This window comes from Trichosurus vulpecula, chromosome 8 (genome assembly GCF_011100635.1).
Source record: "Trichosurus vulpecula isolate mTriVul1 chromosome 8, mTriVul1.pri, whole genome shotgun sequence".
In the NCBI taxonomy this organism is placed as follows: domain Eukaryota; kingdom Metazoa; phylum Chordata; class Mammalia; order Diprotodontia; family Phalangeridae; genus Trichosurus; species Trichosurus vulpecula.
In genome coordinates, this window is record NC_050580.1 from 74146233 (window position 1) to 74168912 (window position 22680).

At 36.5% G+C, this 22680-nt stretch overlaps 1 protein-coding gene across 1 annotated transcript in view; it reads right to left on the bottom strand.

Annotated features, from left to right (window-relative positions):
* Positions 1–22680, bottom strand: part of ERCC6 (ERCC excision repair 6, chromatin remodeling factor) — a 112987-nt gene that overhangs the window by 61776 nt on the left and 28531 nt on the right. The window contains exon 5 of the mRNA XM_036736842.1: positions 21844–22564. Within this exon, the coding sequence (XP_036592737.1) occupies positions 21844–22564 (721 nt within the window). The remainder of the gene's footprint in view (positions 1–21843; positions 22565–22680) is intronic.

A 22680-nucleotide genomic window follows, 5' to 3' on the forward strand; every position in this document is an offset into this window, starting at 1 on the left:
AACTGTTTTGCAAAATAGTTATATCTGTTCACAGTCCTACCAACAATATTAAAACTCAATTGAATTGTGCTGTATAGGTAACTTTTCTCAAAGGCTATTCTAGTCCAGAGCAAGTTCTGACAGATTCAACCAAGCCAGAAAGGTTTCTCATGTAATAATGACCTCTCTAGCTAAATCTAAAAAGGCATCACCAGAAGGCTTGCCATCAGTCACATTGCCTTGGACCTAATTTTCATGCACATACTAAGAGGCCACAGTTAAAGCAAATAATGAATCTCGAAAAGTAATCAAATTATCCAATTTTGCACTAGAAGTTACAGTTATATTAAAATATGGTAATTCCAGCCAAATGGAAATATGCAAAGAAAAATTTTAAAACTAAGTCCTTATCTGTTTATGTGCATAATATAACAGAAAAGGATAAGTCTAGCCCTTCCCCCAGTTCTGGATCAATTTATCTAATTGTACTATTTTATTCTATCTCTTTTTCCCACATGAATAGGATGAGATACATTACCACATATTTTATAAAAATACAGGTAAGCTAAGACTGAAGTTATTACAAATTCACAAAGTAGTTATAGAAAGCACAATTTTAAAAAAAATTTAAATTAAATATTGTACTGAAAGACAAGACTGAAATGAAGATATGACAAAAGCATCATTATTGTTGTTTAAAATATTTTAGCAACATACACTAAGCTGTCTTTCCTTTCTTTAAATCTTCATAAGTACACTAGTTGCTGCAGAGAACTTTATCCACAATTTGCACGCTCACGTCACACAGCACATAGAACCAAGTGTAGCTGGATGACTGGGGACACCACCTAAAATCAGTAAGGCTTTAAAAGCACTGTTGTTGTCCTTGCAATATTTTCCAAAAGCTGAGCTAAAATAACGTGAAACCCAGTCTTCAAAATGCTTTCTTATCTGACTGCCAAAGAACTGGAAGAGACAGAAGGTTGTACCTTCTCAGAGCACAAGGATTTTAAGACCAATGACCAAGCCCTGGTTTTAATTTAAAATCCCCTTCTACATCACCTCCAATAGAAGTGTTAGGAGATACCTGGACACTCTAAATCTAGGTGGAATTCTGTCTTTCTCAGAAATGTCAAGCTCTGGAAGGCATCTTTTTCCAGAATGTCTTTTTCAACCACATCAAAATGTGTTGGTCAGATTATCTACCTTCTTCTGTTATTTTTTTCAAGACACTAGGAAGGCTATTTAGCTGCGGCATCCTCATCAGCACAATACATACATCCACGTGCAGCAACGGACAAATGTTGAAAACCCTCAAATGGCTCACACATATCATATTAACTGAACTTTGGCTGGCATTAAATGGGACCTAGTGCCTTTTTATAATGCACACTAAATTGAATTTTACAATCTGCCAGCTTACATCAATTGTGACCTGCTTATTTATCTTCCCTGAAGAGACTGTAAGCTTCTCAAAGGCAGGAACTGTTTCATTCTTACACATGCCAGGTGATTAACGGGTTTTTCTAATTATTGATTTATTAATAATTAAAGAGGGTTAAAAGAATATTCACATTGACCTTTGAAGTAGTGAAGTACAATTTTTAAAAGAACTTTTAAAAAAAATGACAGAAGCACAAAATGTTGGAGCTAGATGGGACCTAAGTGGCCATCTAGTCCATCTTATACTTGAATGGAATCCCTACCATGATACACTCACAGGGTCATCAAGCCTCTGCTTAAAGAGTTCTAAGGAAGAAGCCAGGTCCTGCCAAGGAAGCCCTTCTATATTTGGGACACTCTGATGGTTACGAAGTTTTTCCTGACATCATGCTTCAATGTGCCTCAGTTTCCACCTACTGCTCTTGGTTCTGCTCTCTGGAGTCAAATCCCCAAGCACTTGAAAATGCCTGTCATGTCCCTTTGACTCTTCTATTCTTCAGAATCGAAACATAACAAGTTCCTTTAGCCAATCCTCATACCGCAAGGATTCAAGACCCTTTGCCATCCCGGTTGTCTTCCTGTGGATTCTCTTCTTGTGGATTCTCTCCTGTCTGTCAACGCCCATCCTAGGTAGAGGTGCCAGAACCAAAACCAAAGCTCCAGATGTGATCTGACTAGTAGAGAGGAACTCTTAGCTCCTTATTCCTGGAAGCTCTCTGCAGAGAAGAGAGGAAGAGGAAGGAAACATTCCTGCCTCTCAATGCAGCCCCCAAGACTAATTAGGTTTTTGGCTGCCATGTTACAGTGATGATTCATACTGAGTTTGTAGCCCATTAAAATGCCCAAACTTTTTTCAAACTGTGAACTACTCCATATTAAAGAGGTTCTTGTGAAGCTGATTTTTAAAATCCAAATATAAGGTTTTGTTTGAATTTTACTGAATTTTATCTAATTAGTTTCAGCCCAGCACATTAACCTGTCAAGATCTTTTGGGCTCCTAACTCTGTCATCTAGTGTATTAACTATCCCTCCTGGCTTCATGTCATCTGTAACAATATTGGACTTTTTTAAAGTCACTTGACTCCTGAGTCTAACCACTCCTCCAGTTCTAGATTGATTCATTTAACTGTATTATCACACAATCAATTTCTCTTCCTCTTTCTCACAAGAATAGGATAAGGTACATTATCAACCAGTTCGTTAAAATTTAGGTAAACTATTTCTATAGCATTTCCCTAATCTACTGGTCTAACTGTTGCTGTTCAGTCATGTCTGACTCTTCATGACTCTGTGGACGCCAATACTATCCATAGGGTTTTTCTTGGCAAAGACTACTGGAATGCTTTGCCATTTTCCTCTACAGTGGATTAAGACAAACATAGGTCATACAGTTAGTATCTGGGATTGGAGTTGAACCCGGGTCTTCCTAAGGTAAGGCTCAGCACTCTATCTACTGAGTCACCTGTCTACTGGTTTAATAGCCCTGTCCAAAATAAGGAAATAAGGTTAAGTCTGACATAACCTGTTCTTTTAGTTATTTTTTTATCATGTATTTAAACACCAAAGAAGACATTTGCAGATACAATGTGGAATATGAAAAAGAGTTCAACATAAAACTGCACATCTCCATTACATAAAGTTTCTTTTTGTATTAAATTCAACATTATCCATTACTTGTTTTTTCCTCCTGTTCACCCCCCCCCCCATTTTATACAACTTATTCTTGACCAATCAATTCTGGCTCTTTATAATAACTATTTCCTCTTTCACATGTTAACTAACCAACTCTGTAATGGCCCATTATAGGCCTTTTCCAGCAATCAAAGTCACGCTACTATCCTAAAATGCTCAGACTGTTTTCTTCCCTGTTTTGAAAATGAGGACAGTGTCTCCTGCCTCAGAGTTGTCATATGTAATAAAGAATTTTTTTAAGTAGAAAAAAAAAACAGCCAATCAATGCATAAAAAAAAATCTGACAATATATGCAAGCTTCCACATCTGTGTATCCATCTCCCACCTCTGCAAAGGAGTGGGAGGAAGTATCTTCTCATATCTTCTACATCTCTTCTTTGGTGCTAAGCTTGTTCTTTGTAATTTGGCAATATTCATTTTCAATTTATATTATTTTTTAAGTTCAGAAGAAAATAATTCTACTTTTTCATACTAGCATTTAAAATCCAAAGATGCATAAAAACAGCAAAGCTCAGTAGCTTTTAATCCATAAAAGTAAATGGCAAACTGGACAATTATTAACATAAGAAACCAAGGTCTAATCTTACCCTACATATGACAAAAGCTAAATTGAAAGGTTTTTGTACAAAAAAAGCAAATGCAACAAAAATTAGGAGGGAAGCAGAAAATTGGGAGAAAATCTTTGCAACTAGTATCTCTGATAAAGGCCTCATTTCTAAAATATACAGGGAACTGAGCCAAATATATAGGAATACAAGCCATTCCCCAATTGAGAAATGGTCAAAGGATATGAACAGGCAGTTTTCAGAGGAAGAAATTAAAGCTATCTATAGGCATATGAAAAAATGCTCTAAATCACTACTGATTAGAGAAATGCAAATCAAGACAACTCTTAGATACCACATCTCTCCTGTCAGATTGGCTAAAATAACAAAACAGGAAAATGATAAATGCTGGAGAGGATGTGGGAAAACTGGAACATTGTTACATTGCTGGTGGAGTTGTGAGATGATCCAGCCATTTTGGAGAGTAATTTGGAACTACGCCCAAAGGGCCACAGGAATACCCTTTGACCCAGCAATACCACTTCTAGGGTTGTATCCCAAAGAAATCACACAAGCAGAAAAAGAACCCATATATACAAAAATATTTATAGTGGCTCTTTTTGTGGTAGCCAAGAATTGGAAATCAAAGGGATGCCCATCAATTGGGGAATGGCTGAACAAGCTGTGGTATATGAAGGTAATGGAATACTATTGTGCCATAAGAAATGGGGATGATACGGACTTCGTAACAACCTGGAAAATCCTACAAGACATAATGCTGAGTGAGCGGAGCAGAGCCAGGAGAACATTGCACACAACCACAGATATATGGATTCTGTGAGGACCAACCCTGACAGACTTTGCTCTTCTCAGCAACACAAGGTGCAAGGACAACTCCAAAGGACTCACGATGGAGAATGCTATCTACATCCAGAGAAAGAACTATGAAGTTTGAATGCAGATTGAGGCACACTTCATGCTCGCCTTTTTCTCTTCTCTTTTGTTTTTGGGGTTTTTTTTTGGTTCTGTTTCTTCTTTCTCATGATTCATTCCACTGGTCATGATTCTCCACAACTTGACTAGTGTATAAATTAATTCAATGCAAAGTTATCCGTGGTAGTTATATGAGATTCCATGCCGTCTTGTGTAGGGAGGGGGGAGGGAGGGAAGAAAATCTGGAACTAAAAATTATGTAGAACCGTCTGTTGTAAACTAAAAATAAAAATAAATAATAAAAAAAATAAAAAAAAAGAGTGAGTAATTAAAGTTTAGTCTCCCCTAGAAAGAAATATAGCTCCTTCTATTGTGTGTATGCATATGAAAGCCAAAAACAATAACTGCCAATTGCCCTCACAACTGCTGGTAATATATTAACATGTAGATTGCTTTAGCACTGAAAAAAAAAAAAAAAAAACAAACCTTAATCGGACTATAAAGAAAATTCACCTTTTTTGAGAACAACAGATCATTAAAATGGAAAGGTCATACATGGCTAATGATTATTTCATTATTCCTAATATTAACATTCTGACATTTACTTGACAAATAAGGTTATTTTTCCAAATATCTGATCTGAACTTAACATGATTTTCATAAAAACACGTTTTAAGCATCTTAAGGATCATGGGGAGCATAGGTTTTCAAGTGAAAAGAACTTTAGAGTCCATCTAATCCAATTCCCTCATCATACAGAAAAGGAAAGTAAAGCCAAAAGACGTAAAATGATTTATATTTATCCATTTTTGGATAAGTCATTATGTCTTACTCAAGAGAGATACTTTAATAGTTTACCTATCAGATTTATGGAAAAGAAAAGAATTCATGACAAAACAAGAGATAAAGAGCATTACAAAATGCAAAATGGACAATTTTGATTGTTAAATTGAAATGTTTTTGTACAAAAAAAAAAAGCCAATGAAACAAAGATTAGGAGGGAAGCAGAAAATTGGGAGAAAATCATTACAACCAGTGTCCCTGATAAAGGCCTCATTTCTAAAATATACAGGGAACTGAGCCAAATTTACAGCAATAATAGCCATTCCCCGATTGAGAAATGGTCAAAGGATTTTGAACAGGCAGTTTTCGGAGGAAGAAATTAAAGCTATCTATAGGCATATGAAAAAATGCTCTAAATCACTACTGATTAGAGAAAAGAATAGGTACCACATCTCTCCTATTAGATTGGCTAAAATGACAAAACAGAAAAATGATAAATGCTGGAGAGGATATGGAAAAATTGGAACATTGTTACGTTGCTGGTGGAGTTGTGAACTGATCCAGCCATTCTGGACAGCAATTTGGAACTATGCCCAAAGGGCCACAAGAATGTTCATACCCTTTGACCCAGCAATACCACTTCTAGGGTTGTATCTCAAAGAGATCACACAAGTGGGAAAAGGACCCATACGTACAAAAATATTTATAGCGGCTCTTTTTGTAGTAGCAAAGAACTGGAAATCAAGGGGATGCCCATCAATTGGGGAATGGCTGAACAAGTTGTGGTATAGGAAGGTAATGGAATACTATTGTGCTATTATAAGAAATGGGGATGATACGGACTTCATAATAACCTAGAAAAACCTACCTGATATAATGCTAAGCGATCAGAACAGAACCAGGAGAACATTATACACAATCACAGATATATGGATTCTGTGATGACTAACCCCAATAGACTTTGCTCTTCTCAGCAATACAAGGTGCAAAGACAACTCCAAAGGACTCATGATGGAGAATGCTGTCTACATCCAGAGAAAGAACTATGGAGTCTGAATGCAGATTGTGGCACACCTTATGCTCATCTTTTTTTTTTTTCCCTCTTTTTTATTTTTGTTTTTGGGGGTTTTTTTGGTTCTGTTTCTTCTTTCTCATGATTCATTCCATTGGTCAGAATTCTTCTTTACAACTTGACTATTGTGTAAATAAGTTCAATGCCAAGTTATAGGTAGAAGGTATATCAGATTTCATGCCATGGCGGGGCGGGGGGGGGGGGGGGAATCTGGAACTCAAAATTATGTAGAACTGAGTGTTGTAAACTAAAAATAAAAATCTCCAAAAAAAAAAAAGAGATGCTTTATAGCCACGAATTAAACACTACTCAAATGAGGTAATATCTATACAGCCCCCAGGGCAGTGTCTAGCTCATAGTAGGCAATAAATAAATGTTTGTTCCATCTCCTCCTCCACCCTTTTCTGAAAATTTTCAAAGGTTTCAAACGCAAATTTAAAATAAATACGATTGGCAAGAAGTCTTCAAATACATGCCAAGAAAAAAGATTAATGGGTCAGAATTCATCAACAAATTAGCTTCCTCAAGATACGGACTTCATAATAACCTGGAAAGACCTACATGATCTGATGTGGACTGAGAGGAGCAGCACCAGGAGAACACTGTACACAACCACAGACATACTGATTCTGTGATGACTAACTCTGATAGACTTGACTCTCCTCAGCAATACAAGGCTCCAAGACAGCTCCAAAGGACTCATGATGGAAAAAAGCTATCTACATCCAGAGAAAGAACTGTGGAGTCTGAATACGGATTGAAGCAAACTATTTGCTCTCTTTTTTTCCTCTTCTTTTTTGGTGTTGTTTCTTCTTTCTCATGATTCATTCCATCGGTCATAATTCTTCTTTACAACTTGACTATTGTGTAAATAAGTTAATGCGAAGGTATATATAGAATCTGTATCAGTCTACACGCTGTCTTGGGGGGGAGGAGGAAGGCGAGGGAAGGGAAGAAAATTTGAAACTCAAGAACATGTAGAACTGAGTGTTGTAAATTAAAAATAAAAAATCTAATTTTAAAAAATTAGCACCCTCAAGAATATCTCAGGAAGATATTAAAGATTTTAATTGATATTATTTTGCTTTTTCAAATAAATTTTTATTGTTTTTTTAACATAGCTAAATTTCCTGCTGTGCCTTCCCCTACTTCAGAGAGATGTCCTACATTACAAAGAATTTAAGAGAAAAAAACAGATCAGTCTAATAATTATTAAGTAGCAAAGTTAAGATTCGAACTGAAGTTCTCTGAATCCAATCCAGTGCTTTTGTTGCTACACCAATTACTTCAGTTTTCAGAATCGTTTGGAATTCTTCAAGTAAAATTAACATGATTTTGATCAGTACCAAGTGTGGGAATTTGACAAATTTAAGTTTTAGACTCAATAAACAGTTTTACCAAATATTAATTTTAAAGTGTTTTTCAAATTCTAAAATTCCCAAACCACCCACTTTCCACTGCTTAAAAGATAACTACCTCTTTTAATTGCCAAAGCATACCATCTTTGTAAAATACAGTACTTTGAAAATCTCAAATTAGATTTGGTCATCTTCAAATATTTGTTTGCAACTTAACTTTCACCAGAAACCTTCACTAAACATTTCTGGAAAAACGGTTAGTTTTAGAATCTTCTTCCCTACCTCCATCAGATCCTTGGACGTCACCACTGGGATCCGAAGTTCTTGATAGGTAAGCCTTCATTTTGTGTTGCTTAGAAACAGTCCTCTATGCCTCTTCCCAACCATTTCTACACCATCCCACTTTCCAGCCTCCCCTTTATGTAGTGTGTTCCCCTATTAGAATGCAAGCTCTCTGAAGGCAGACATTATCTGCCTTGCTTGAAATTTGTATCCCCAATTATTAGCAAAGTGTCTGGCACATAAAGCATCTATTAAGGGCCTACTATCTATGTACTCACTAAAAAGATACCTAATATAAGATTAATCAATGCATAAAATTGTTTATAACAACCCACAGAAAAATCATCTACTTTCTTATATATCAACCATAGTGCAAAAATATTACCAAGTAATATACTTAAATAATAAATCAAGAAAAATGAACATATAGTCTTCAAAGAATCAATGAGTTCATATAACATGCTATTTGATGATCTTACTACTATATAGCTTTACTTTTATGTTGTCAAGGATCACTGACCGAAGAGCAGTTTAAATCTGCATTGGTTATGAAAAAGGCAATATATCATGCAGTTAAATCATTCTTAATATAGTATTACATTTAGATAGCAAGCTCATTTTCCACTTATTGCAATACCCAAGAAAGAAATCCTACAACAAGAAGCACAGTAATGAGTACAATTTGATTTTTTAAAAATATATTCAGGCACCAAGCTGGGTATTTAATATAGTTTGAATTTCTGTAGTGTAATATGTTTTCTATTTCAGACAGCTAAGAATCCCTTAAAGATGATTCTAATTTACTAAATTGAGATACTCAGTGTTTTATTTTTCTTATCTGTCTTTTTATGATCTATCCGGGTAGGTTTAATTGGTACATACTAGCAGATGAAATACACACAGATAGTAGCATAGACCTTACATAGTAAATTAAGACTGATGCAGACAATTATGCACTTGAGCTTAGAATGAAAGGTGTGTTCATAGAGCGAACCAGTATCAGTCTTCATTTGTGTCTTAGCTTTGTCATTTAAAAGAACAGTCAACCTGCTCTCTAAGAAAATATCCTTAAGGGAATGTAAGGGAATAACTGACTCCTTTTTTCTACCTTTAAAATACACTTCCTTAAAAGCACAAAAATGTTAAGGTAATAGAATTTCTTTGGACAAAAATGAATTTTACCAAAAACTGGTGACACAGACAAGTACCACCTTTTTGATTTGTTTGTATCTTTTTGGCTAAATTCCATCTTAGAAAATTTGCTATTTGTTTTAAAATTAGTAGGGAAGTCAGGAATTACAAAATTAAATTGGGTCTTTGATTTAAAAAAGACATAATCAGGTTAACTGAGGCAAAAGTAGTCCCCTAAATTCATATAAGTTGGCTACTGTTTCTTCATTATCCTATTACATTCACTCATCATATGAAGACTGCTGGAAATAAGCATTTTAAAGATCTTATTAAAATCATATCATTATGTAATACCAGATATTAATCTTCATGATTAATATCAATAATGATAACTTAAAAAGCAGATTAGGTAGTTTCCAAAAGCAAAATGAAGTTTACATAAAGGAGCTGCCACTGAAGGTTCTGTAAACTTTACTTAGAGTTTAAAAAAATAACTTGGTAGGGTTCATATTTTAATTTCCTTTTGTCAATGCAGAATTACAGACTTAATGTAAGATTAATTTAGGCAATTAGAATCTCTTAAAAACATTATGAATACAATCAGGGTTGTATGAAAACTAGGTCCAACAAAATTTTAATTTTCAGTGTGAGTACTTACACTTCAGAAATTAGCAATCACTTCAAATCAGGATTTAATTTATTGTGTTATTGACTGTCTCCATTTAAGAAAGTGTATTAATAATTAATAATACAAATTAAACTTAAAAGTATATGCGTACATTTCCCTCCCCACTCCCATACCCTTAGTCTGTTGTTAAACATTCACCAGCATAGTCGTCCTTATATTGCTATATATACCTTACTTAAACTCAGGAGTATAGTAGAAGGCTCAGGAAATGAAGTCATCCCTAGACTGGAGGCCTGGTGACTGCAGGATAACAAAAACAATTCTAATAATACATATTTATATAGTGCTTTAAGGTCTGCAAAGCATTTCACATTCATTTTTTCATTTGAACCCTGGATACAATAATGTAATAGAGTAGGAACCAAGTGCTTATTGTGGCTGAGTCATTTCAATCATGTCCAATGCTTTGTGACCCCATTTAGGGTTTTCTTGGCAGAGTGGTTTGTCATTTCCTTCTCCAGCTCATTTTATAGATAAGGAAACTGAGGCAAACAAGTAAAGTGACCTACTCAGGGTCACACAGCTTTTAAGTGTCTGAGGCCAGATTTGAACTCAGGAAGATGAGTCTTCCTGACTCCAGGCCCGGGACTCTATCCACTGAGCCACCTAGCTATCCCTAGTACTTATTATTTATTATTATTTTTTACTGTTAGAAAAACTTTTAGTTTTATGTCACCATCATTATAACAGATCTTTGACGATCTCTGAATCTGTTCTTTTCTACCCCAGTCACTATAATTCAGGGCCCTATCAAGCTTTACTTCTGCAGTATGATAGCTGTTTTCAAGATTTAAAGGGCTGTCACATGGAAGAGCAATGGATAGAAGCTGCCAAGAGGCCGATTCAGGGCTGATGGCAGGACAAACTTCACACCAATCACAGCTGTCCAAAAGTGGTATGGATTGCCATGGAGGTCTTCAAGCAGAGACTGGGTGAGCTAGTGCTCTGTAGGTTATGTAATAATGAGGACTCCTTTCACGTGCACTGGCCACTAAAGTCCTTTCCAACTCTCAGATTGTGCTTCCAAACTGTCACACCTGTGAACTGCTCTGCTTGCCTCTCTAAAGTAACCTAGCTACATGAAGTCGTAGGAATAGCTCTCAAGTACCCTTACATATATATATATATATGTGTGTGTGTGTGTGTGTGTGTCAGACACACACACACACACACACACACCCCTTCACTGGCTCCCTATCACTAATGAATGAAGCCCAAATTCCTCAGCTGATATTCAAGGTCCTCCACAAGCAGGTTCTAATCTACTCCATCTCTGACATGAACCCCACACTCCAGCCAAACTGGACTGACTTAAGTCACTGCTCTTTAAAATTATTCATTTATTTGATGTTTGAGTCCCAAATTTTCTCCCTCTCTCAAGAACCTTCCCCATCTGTTGAGAGGGCAAGCACTATGATACCATTATACATATGAAGCCATCCAAAACATATGTCCGTATTAGCCATGTTGCACCCCTCCCCCACAAAAGGCAAGAAAAATAAAGTGAGTAACAATCCGCTTCAATCTGCACTCTGTCTGGGGGTGGCCAGGATTTTTCTTTATGAGTCCTCTGAAATTCAGTCATTGTTCTCTGAATACTCACGGCACTTTCTCTTCTTTTGCTCATGCCAATGCCTCTGCAGGGAAAGTCCCTTTCCTCATTCTCATCTGCAGAAATCCTATCTTTCCTCCAAGACTCAACTCAAAGATATTCTCATCAAGCCGGCTGGGAGTGACTGACCTTCTGTACTGCTATCACACTTAATTTGTGCCTCTCATAAGGTAATTATCATGCTGCCTAGTATAACCACATACACACTCACAAATGTATGTGCATGTATGTATGTGCGTATGCGTGTATGTCTATTTAAAGTCAAAGAAATCAATGACTTGGGAGGCAGGAAACAGCTCTAAGACTCTACAAACTCCCACCTCTACCCATAGCCCCTAAAGAAGCCCTGACAGTCCTTCTCAAGAGGTTCAGTCTTGATTAGGATACACACAAACACACAATATGAAAGCCTGCTGTGAAGCCAGAGCAGCCACTTAACACCTGAAGATTTTTCTCAGGGACAGGTCACTGGATACAGACAGAGCTATGTGACCTTCAGTATGTCATTGAAGCTCTTTGGGACTCAGTTTATCTGTAAAATGGAGGGGATGGACTAAATGATCTCTAAAGTCCCTCCCAGCTCTAAAAGTATGATCCTGTGATTCCTAAACTACTACCCAAAGAGCCCCAGAGTCTGGGGAAAACCAGCCTCCAGGTAATTGCTTTACACAAACTGCTCTTGCATGTAAATCATTTCTGCTTCCATGCTTTGTATCCACCTGAACTCCGACTCTGATCTGAGCTCTCTACCAGAGACAATACCTAATCCAACTTGTGGAATTACTCCTACCTGCTATCCATTCTGATCACCGAACAATAATAACTCCTACCCAATCACCAGCCCTACCAGGCCACCAGGAGGTTCCCCAACTTCTACCTACAAGAACAAAGTAATCAATGACAACACAATTTTGTGGACAACAAAACAGCGTTGATTATGGTTTGCTCGTAGTAAGCAATCAATAAATAATTACTGAAAGCAGCACTTGTCAATGCTCACCAACTCAAATATATACAATAGCTTAAAAGATGACATATTGCGATATGCGATATCAGGAAAAATCCTCTATGATCAGTAGTGCCCTAAAGCCTACATAGATGTACATATTGTATGTACAATCAAATTCTATGTCCTAGCATTGGATTTGCCAATGTTCTCAGATTACCAAGGTGCTGCCAAAAAAAATCACACACACACACACACACACACACACAGAGTTTATGAGTTGTTTTCCTCTCATGAATGCTGAGAAGCAGCGATGTGCTGAATCACTGCACCACCTTGTGATTATACCTGGAAACTGCACTTTGCCCAGAATCTCAGGGTCTGAAAAAGATAATTAGTTCTTAAAACCTACAATTCCTCTTTCCTCTCAACCCATAGATATCATTTCATCTCCACCACTCTCTGCTTCTACAATCACTCCAAGGATAGATAGTCACTGCTGGGAAGTACATCCAAAACTAAACAACACCACACAGTAAATGCTTGATATGGGAGAGTCTATTCATCCTCCACCACCATTATAAAAATAAAAATAAAATTTTACGTTGTTATATTACATATGGAACAAAAATTAATTCTACTACATATGCAAACATTTGTGCATTTCCATGGACCAAAAATATATTCATCAATACATTTTGGGTTCAGGTTTGGGGGTATTCTCATCTAGTCCCTACTATTGGAGAGGCTGAGGCTGGGAGATCTCTGAGTAGGGCTAAAACAGATTAGATGTCCCACATTAAGTCTGGCATGAATATGTGAGCCCCCAGGAGTGGGAACATGCCAGACTGCCTAAGATGGGGAGGAGAAGGCAAACCAGTCCAGATCAGAAACAGAGAGGTCCATGCTGATAAGCAATGGGGTCAGCATAATGGTCAGTGAACTTTAGATCTAGTGAGATAAGGAGACCCAGTCTCAAAACAAACTTTTTTTTGGCAGAGTCAATAAGAAAATTTGTTTTGCTTTACTACACATTTTTGTTATAAGAGTTTCTTTTTATTCTAAATGAGGAGGGAAAGTGGAAGGGAAAAATATTTTTTGTTAATCTAAAAAAAAATTTAAAGAATGTATTCATCATACTTTCTCAAGAAACTTCTGTTCTATATGCATCATTCAACTGACTTTCTACCACACATGTTTTGTGATATGTAAACATTTAATATTAAAAGGATTAAGGCAACTGTGATGTACAAGCTTTGTATTCAAAAACCAGACACTTTGATAGGCAAGGGTTACATGAATGTGTATATCATAGTTTATTTTAGTCACAAAAGAAAAGCAAGCAGGCAACCTATATTTAAAAGGCTGAACTGAGAAATGAATATTGAAATAAAAGTCAAACATAAATTTGAGGTTTGGGGATTTATGTTTAAATTGAACTAAAAAATAACAACTGTAACCCTATTCATGAGAGAAAACTAAACTGTGCTCTTTCAGTCCCATAATCTAGGAGATCCATGAAAATTCTTCCTGCTCAGAAGAGCACTGATAACCTAGTGAAGGGGAAGCAGGAGAGAGGTGAGAGATGGGAGAAAATGAGCAGTCCCAGCTGGCAGGGCAATACAGACAAGTCCCTTAACATCTGAAAGTTGTGCTCAGGGACCATGAAAGTCCAACTGCCCCAACCACAACACGTCTCATATGCCAGAAGCTACTGAAACTGACTTAACTGCCCCAGGGTTACTACTGAAAATCACCTATCTTTAGTTGCATGAGTACTCCTTTTTTTTTTTTTTAAATAAACATACACATAGAGTTTTAGTTCCATTAATCTATCTCCAGGATTTATGATAGAATCAGCTGGGTGTAGTGGGATGGCAAGATTCCAGAATAATGCACAGGGTTAATGAATAAATGTGAGAGACTCACAGGTAGATTATCTATTGTTCTTATTCAAACCCTATACCCATGTCAAAGTAGCAAACATACTCTAAAACAGATTTAAAAAGGGAAAAATGTTTCCCTCAGCAGCTATTGAATCACAGAGTAACACCAAGGCAGAATTTTCAGAAAGCCCAAGGAATTAATGTACCAAGGCACCTCTCAGGATAAGCAATTTATTTCTCTCAATGAAAAGATCAATATTTGAGACAAATACAATTGATCTTAACATTTAAGTTTATAAGTGAGGGATTATATGAATGTATGTCCAAATCTAAATCCTCTGATGTCAAGGACTTCACCTGAGTTTTCCAGGAACTGTAAAAACTACTCCTGTTAACACAGATGCATTCATGCTGTCAAGGTGAAAATTAATAAGAACCAATATGACCTTCTTTATCAACTGAGGAATGAACAGAAATGGCATACCTAAGATAACAAGAAATGAAAAAGGAATAAAACTGTTCATTTTTATTTTTTCTTCACATATAAATGGAAGTAACAAAATGGAGTATCTGATCTTCAAGTCCACTAAGCAATCTTGATTTTATATCATTGTTATGATAAATAATATCATTAAACTACTCCAGCAGACATATCATCTCAAATAACAAATGTGTGTATTTTGTCAAGATTGTATTTGGTATCTAGAATCAAGTTCCTAGAGGTCTAAGATAAAACTCTTAGACCTCTATTTTCTCAAAGCATAACAATATATTTATCAAAGGGTACTAAACATTAATAATGGGATTGTTGGCAGACAATAATGACTCAAAAATAATTTTCACCTAATGAAAACAAGTCAGATATAAATGACTGCCTATAAAAATAGGCAGCATAGTAGGTGAGTTGAGTCAAAAAAGCAGGTTGAAGTTCTGCACACCAACATATAAAGCTGTGTCACCATGGTCAAGTTACCTAGCCAGCACCTCAGGTAAGGTTCTATACCTACAAATTATATGTGAGTTGCAGGTATACAATGATGAAAGGCATTTCCATACGTGGAGTTTCATACATCCATGAAACCACAAGTCTGGACAAAAATCAAAAATAAAAACATATTGGAGTGGTTCTGGCAATGATTCTGATCAGTGGGTGGCTATCATATGGATATCAAGGAAAGCTTCCTAGAGAAGATAATCTTTGAACTCCAAATTACAGGTGGAAGCTATGAAATTAAGTACAAAGAAGTTAAGTTCTGTCATATATTTGAGAAAGCCATGAAATAATAAAGTCCTAGAAATGAGATGAGTTGGTAGGCCAGAGAGGAAAGTGGAGATCTAAGCCTTGGGAGCCATGATATAGATGTAAAGCAGCTGATTATGACAAATGTATATTTGAAATAAGTTTAACCATAGGAGACACCAAAGATTTGTCTTAGATGAACCTCAAGTTTAAGAGGCAGGTAGGATAGGATCACTTGCCACATTTATAGGGATGGCCTATCAAGTTTTAAGACAGAAAATAAAAAGACATGTAGTTAGAAACAGCCTATTAGGAAAAGATTTGGTACTTGTCAGAAAAAGGACACTCTAATGTGAAAATATATTTAGGAGCCATCCACTTTCAATCCTTGCAGTTTAGAATGGATATTGTTAGGCACAATAACCAAATAAGGCGATAAGAATATTTTCCCTCCAGCTTGATGAAACCGGCTTTTTTGGATATGTTTTTCTAAATTTTATTTAAGAAAAAAACTAATTTTCTGTGTTTCAAAATGTGTGGCTTTATAACTGATCATTTATCACCAAACCATTGCTAAGTTAAGTAATCCTAAAGGTTTTTTTCCTTACCTAAGGGAATACAGCTATAATTTCAACTGCTATTCACATAAAAAGCTGAAAAATTACATGGAACAAAGCATAAATAAAAGTGAATGATATCTCTAAAATGTTCTTAATAGACTTCTCAATTCTGAAATTTTTATTTTCTTATTGCATCTCCCAAACTGAAAAGCGTCTAAGGGTGTTAGTGTAAACATTTCACTACGGACAGCTACAGTTTAATGGCCATAATAATCATAGCTGTGAAAAAATTTAAGACAAGGAATGTTTTGGTGGCAATTAGAGTTACTGGCATTTCTGAAATTCATTTAAGATATTACTATAACTTTAACAAAAAAGTCTAGGATATGGCTTTGACAATTCTGTTTTATAATTCTAACATTAAGAACAAAATCTACTTCACTGAATTTAAGCAAGCATATTAAAAAGTTTTCTTCACAGAAGACCTACTCTGCTGCCTCATTATGGAATGAAAGTGATTTTGAGTTATCAAAGGTTATGCCATATGGCAACAAGGGGCAAGCTCTGGCAGGTCCTAAAATGCCAAAACCATTTGAATATCCACATAGATGAAATCATAGATCCTTGAAACATTGAAATTTAATAATGATTTAACCAAAATAGTGATCTAATTTTTAAAAATTAATTTAATAAGGAGAATAGAATTTCATTAATACCATACACAAATGTTTACATTACTCATTCATATCTGAGCAATATTCCATAACTCAACCACAAATGCTTCTATTAAAGAAGGACTTATTAGTACAGCATAGTCCTTTTTTATGTCACATGGTTCAAAATTTTCAGATCTTTCCTTTTGACACAAAAGTATGATTGTACAAAAAGGTAATTATACTCTCTCCAAAGTCTATAACCCAATTCAAGATACACTGAATAGTAATTTATAAAACTGCTACTACATGAAAAGGGACTGTAGTAGATACTAGGTCCACAAAGAAAGATATTACACTCTCAAGTATTACATAAAACTACTCTCAATCTAAATAGGAAGTAAAGAAACATAAATAACTATGATGTGAGGGGAGGAAAATAAGTGCAAAAGAGAGGTCCAATCAAAGTACTACGTAAAATTTGAAAATAGAAGAAATCAATCAAGGAGAGGAGGTTAGTATCAGGGAAGACTTCATGAAGGAAATGGGCCCTTGAAGGGAGAAAATGTCAACAGATGGGGAAGGCAAAGCAGGAAAGGGAGATGTTGCAGGCAAGGGGCATGGCATGAACAAAGGCATGGAGATGAGAGACTGTATGACTTGAAGGAGAGAGGCAGACAGCAGTCATGCTTGACTAGACTATATAACACATGGAGAGGAATAGAAGAAGTTACACTGAAACCAGATTAAGAACAGCTCTGAATGAGAGAATAAGTAGTATAGATTTTATTGTGTAAGCATTTATATAATGCTTTAAGGTTTACATGTTAACTCATTTGAACTTCACAACCACTCTGGGAAACAGTTACTATCATTCCCATAAGATGAGAAAGCTGAGACTGAGGAAGGTTAAAAGGCCTGCCCTAGGACACACAGCTGTCTGAGACAGGATTTCATCTCAGGCTCGCCTGACTCAAAGTCCAGCCCTCTAACACTGGCTACCCAGAAAGCTATGGAAAGTCAACAAAGGTTTTAGAATAGGAAAGAGATGCTAGGAAGATTTCTTGGGAAGATTTCTCAGATGCCAATATGAATGAATGATAGAAGACAGACAAGAGAAAGAAAAAGCTATTAGGAATATATGGGTGAGAAATGACAATAGGCTGAATCATGGTGGATACGGTGGTAGGAAGGATAGGACAAGGCAAATAATTAGATTGGATTGGGTGAAGAGAAGGGTCAAATATAATATACATAAGAAATTGGGGAACCACCAAAAGAAACCCAAAAAGAGTGATCAGAGGAAAAGAATAAGAATCATGAGAGTATAGTATCACAGAAGCCATGGGAATTGAGGATCTCAAGAAGTAGAGTAATCCACTGGGTCAAATTCCTCAAAGAAATCAAGATGAGAACAGATAAGAGGCCATTAGGATTAGTGATAAGGAAATCATTAGTGACCTTGCTAATTGAACCCATATTACAAAAAGTTGAGGAAAAAGTGGATGAAAAGAAGTGAAAGCAGTTAAGTAAAAACAACTTTTAACAGAGAACTGCAAGTGAAGGGAAAGAGAAAGAGGGGACAGTAGCTTAAGCAGATGGCAGTCAAGGAAAGGTTTTATTTTGGATAGACCTATACATGTCTTCAGGCTGAAAGGGAGCATCTGACAGGGATAATTTGTGCTTTGTCCAAAGAAAGGCCTAGATCCCCTTCCATTCTATAGCCTGCAGACCAGCATTCAGTTCCACAGTTTATATCATCTTCAGCTGTTTAGTTGGAAGAAAAACACTGGCCCAGGTAGATGGGTAACAATGACCACCAAGAAGAAAGGATTCAGTGCTGACACCACTGCCCTCTCTGGAATCAAAGACCAAATAGCCCTCTAAGCTGCTGCTTCTATATGAAGATGCTACACCTATTCCATCCTCCATCCCATGTGCTGCCCCATCATGCTACCTGCAAAATTAGAATCTACACAGTCCCCCATCACCATCAATTGTCCTCACAGGTAGACACCACGTCAATGTGGTCAAAGGAGGCAACACCCCCATCATGGCCCTGGCTTCAGTCAAAGCCCCTCAAACTGTAGGTGTTCTTCAAAGTTATGTCCTGGGTCCTCTTTTCTTCTCTCTCTATGCTACTTCACTTAGTGATCCCATCAGCTGCCACGGATTTAATTACCATCTCTATGTTGATGATTCTATAATCTAGTTTTCCTGCCCTAATCTCTGCTGAAGGCCAATACTGAATCTCCAATTGCCTTTCAGACATCTCAAACTGGATGACCAGTAGACATCTGAAACTCAATATGTCCAAAACAGAACTCATTATCTCTCTCTCTCTCTAAGCCCTCCCCACTCTGTTACCTCTCCCTATTATAAGAGAGGACAAGACCATCCTCCCAGTCCATCAGGCTCACAACCAAATAGTCTTCCAGAACACCCCACCCTCTCTCATAACCACACCCAATCTTTTCCCAAAGACTGTCAATTTCACCTTTATAATATCTCTCAAATAAACTCCTTTGTCTCCCCTGACACTGCCACCACTCTGGTACAGGCCCTCATCACCTCACACCTGGACTACTGCAACAGCCTGCTGGTGAGTCTGTCTGCTTCAAGGTTCTCCACACTCCAATCCAACCTCCATTCAGCCACTAAGTGATTTTCCTAAAGTGTAGGTCCAATCATGTCACCCCCACTACTTAATAAATTTCAGCTTCATATTGCCTTCTAGGAGCAAATACCAAATGATCTATCTGGCATTCAAAGCCCTTTATAACCTAATCCCCTTTCCAGGCTTCTACACTCTCCAATGTGTATTCTTCAGTCCTATGACACTGGCATCACTGATGTTCCACAAACAAGACACTCCATCTCTCGACTCCAGGCATTTTCTTTGGCTAACCTCCATGCCTGGAACACTTTCCTTCCTCTGCTCCAACTACCAACTTCCCAGGCTTCTTTTAAGTCTCAACTAAAACCCCATCTTCTTGTACAGGAAGCCTTCCCCATTCTCTCTTGATTCCAGTGCCTTCCTTCTATTAATTATTTCCTATTTACACTGCAAATAGCTTGCTTTATATATACTGTATGTATTGTATATATTTGTATGTATATTCCTCATTAGATTGTAAACTTCTTGAGATCAGGGATTGTATTTGCCCCAGCACTCAGCACAGTACCTGGCACATAGTAAGTACTTAATAAATGTTTAATGATTGATTTCTATAGCATCTACTATACACAGTAGGCATTTAAATGCTTGTTGAACTGAATCTAATAACTACGGAGACACTACAGTTGAATGAGAAAGAGCACTACTGATATAGTAGGGTCTCAGTGGTGAAAAAATAGGATAGTTCAAAGATACAAGCAAAAAGACTAGAAGCAAGAAAGAAAAGACAGTAAGATAGGCTTCAAAGTTCATATCACAATTCGTTATAATGGTCATTTTCAGATAACTGAAAAAATTATACTGCACCTATTTTAAAGTATCAATAAAATAAGTATTTAAATTTGACACATGTCTTTAGCATCTCTAAATGACAGATCAGGAACATCAAACTAATTAAGATAATTTTGTGAACTATAAAGTATCACATAAAATTTAAGCTATTATTCACATAAAATTTAGGTTATTACCATTATCATCATCATCATCATTATTTAGCCTGGCCAATGAAAAGGTAAATATTCCTTTCCTGAATGTTTACTTGCAACACTGATTTCATGCAACTTTCAAGTACAGAGTAAGCACATCAATGTTCCATTTAAGCTTATCTATATGAACTAACCAAACTACTTTGAAATCAGAGAAAGTCATTTCTCAAAAACAAAACTATAAAGAAAAAGAAATTCATTACATATCTTCTGTATTTTCTAAGTACTTCCAGAATTAATAGTTCTTTATAATTCGACAGGTAACTTCTTTAAAATTAAACTCTAGCAATACCTCACTTACTTGGAATTGTTTGAACACGAGAAACTCTACATAAATGAACTTCTCAGATACCAGAAACCTACTACCTCTTTAAGTGCCATAACCAGTATTTTATCTGTTTTTTATAATTTTTTTTTCCAAAATGAGTATGTTCCTTTAACTTTTTTCTTGATAATTCAGGGTTTTTGTCCTTACCATCACTTTCCTCAACTAGAAAATGAAGAGGCTGATAAGATGATCTTTAAGCATTCTTCGAGTTCTAAGTCTGTGACCCTATGATCAAATGTAACAGTCATTTTGCTTTCTCTTTCCTTGCTGTCAGGCTGCCAAATGTCATTTCTTCTTTCAGAACAAACCACCCCACAGAAGTCCACCAAAATAAAGTGGAGAAGTTTTAGCATGCTACTACTCTAACAACTAGATTAGAGGCTCAGACACCACATCCTACTTTTCATATGTGTTCAGGATAACGGATGCTGCCTGAGGTCTAACCTCCAAATAATAATGCATAGTAACTGCAGAAATTTGACAGGAAAGGAATGCAAATATTATGGTTCCCACTTTACAGATGAGGAAATTGGGGCACAGATATTAAGTAACTTGTTCATCGTTAGGTAGCTGGTAAATAACCAGGATCCAGGACAGAACTCAAGGTCCTCTGATTACAGAACCAGTACACTCTGCTATAAGCTAAGTAGTATCTGAAGTTCTTAATTTTTCATAAACTTGAAGCATTCAATTTTCAAGTACAGCAATACAAAAAGAAACCATTTGTATTATGAGGCAGTGACTTGAAATCAGGAAGACTAGGATTCAAAAATCCTGCCTCTAATACTAACTTCAATAAAAATGGGCAAAACACTTAACTTCACGGAGACTGTTTCCTCACCTGTAAAATGGAGCTGATAATACCTGTAAATAACTACTCGACAGAGTTGTTGTGAGGCTCAAATGATGTACATGAAGCACTCTCCAAACTTTAAAGTGTTATCAAAATGTTAGCTCTCATTACTGTTATTATTAATAAAAAACTGGCTGTACAACTCAACATTGTTTAACCCCTAAATGATTCCTTCTAGTCCAACTTAATGACTAACCTTAACCGTTGTTTATAGCAATCTTCATCTCCATCATCTCGGCATCTCTTGATTTTGCCGTTTCTTCCCATGGGTTCTTCTTCTCCGGAGCTGGGAAGATAGTCATCATCAATTTCCTCTGTTGGAATTTTATTCTGCTGCTTCCTGTGCTTAGATAAAGATTTCAGCTTATGATCACGCTTATTTGTAGTATGGAGTGCCAGTTCTTCCTCTTCGTCCTCCTCTTCAGTGTAGAGAAGTTCATCTTCAGGTATATACTCTGAATCTTCACTTTCATCTCCTTGATCATACTTGGACTTCTCTGGTTCCAATGGTTTCTTTTCCTTTAGAAATCCTACTTTACCCTGGAACTGAACAGCCCTCCTTTGAAGTTTCTTGATATGTTTTTTCAAACGCTTATCTGTTTTCAGTTGCTTCCCATTGGTCCTGTTCTTTTCTTGTTTATCTGAAGTTGGTATCACATTTGAATCAACTGAAGTCTGAATTTTCTTCTTTTTTTTCTGTAGGCATAGCTTCTTCCTTTCAAATGATAATTTTGCCTGATCTGCCAAATATTTTTCAAAGCCTGATGCTTCATTAAGCATTAATTTTCTAGGCTTTTTCTCTTGATTCTGAGGGATCCGTGTGCCAAAAGGGGTCATCTGGCCAGTCCGAATGAGCTCTTCCCATTCAGTTTCCTGAACTGGCATGAGCATACTCCCAAGAGATGATGGCCCAGGCTCTGAAAGATTAGAGAAAACTCATTTGTGCCTAGCATAAAATGCCCCATGTCTGAATTATTATTAGTATGTGTCTTGGACCAGAACAGAAAACAATTAAAACAAATAAAAGTTATCA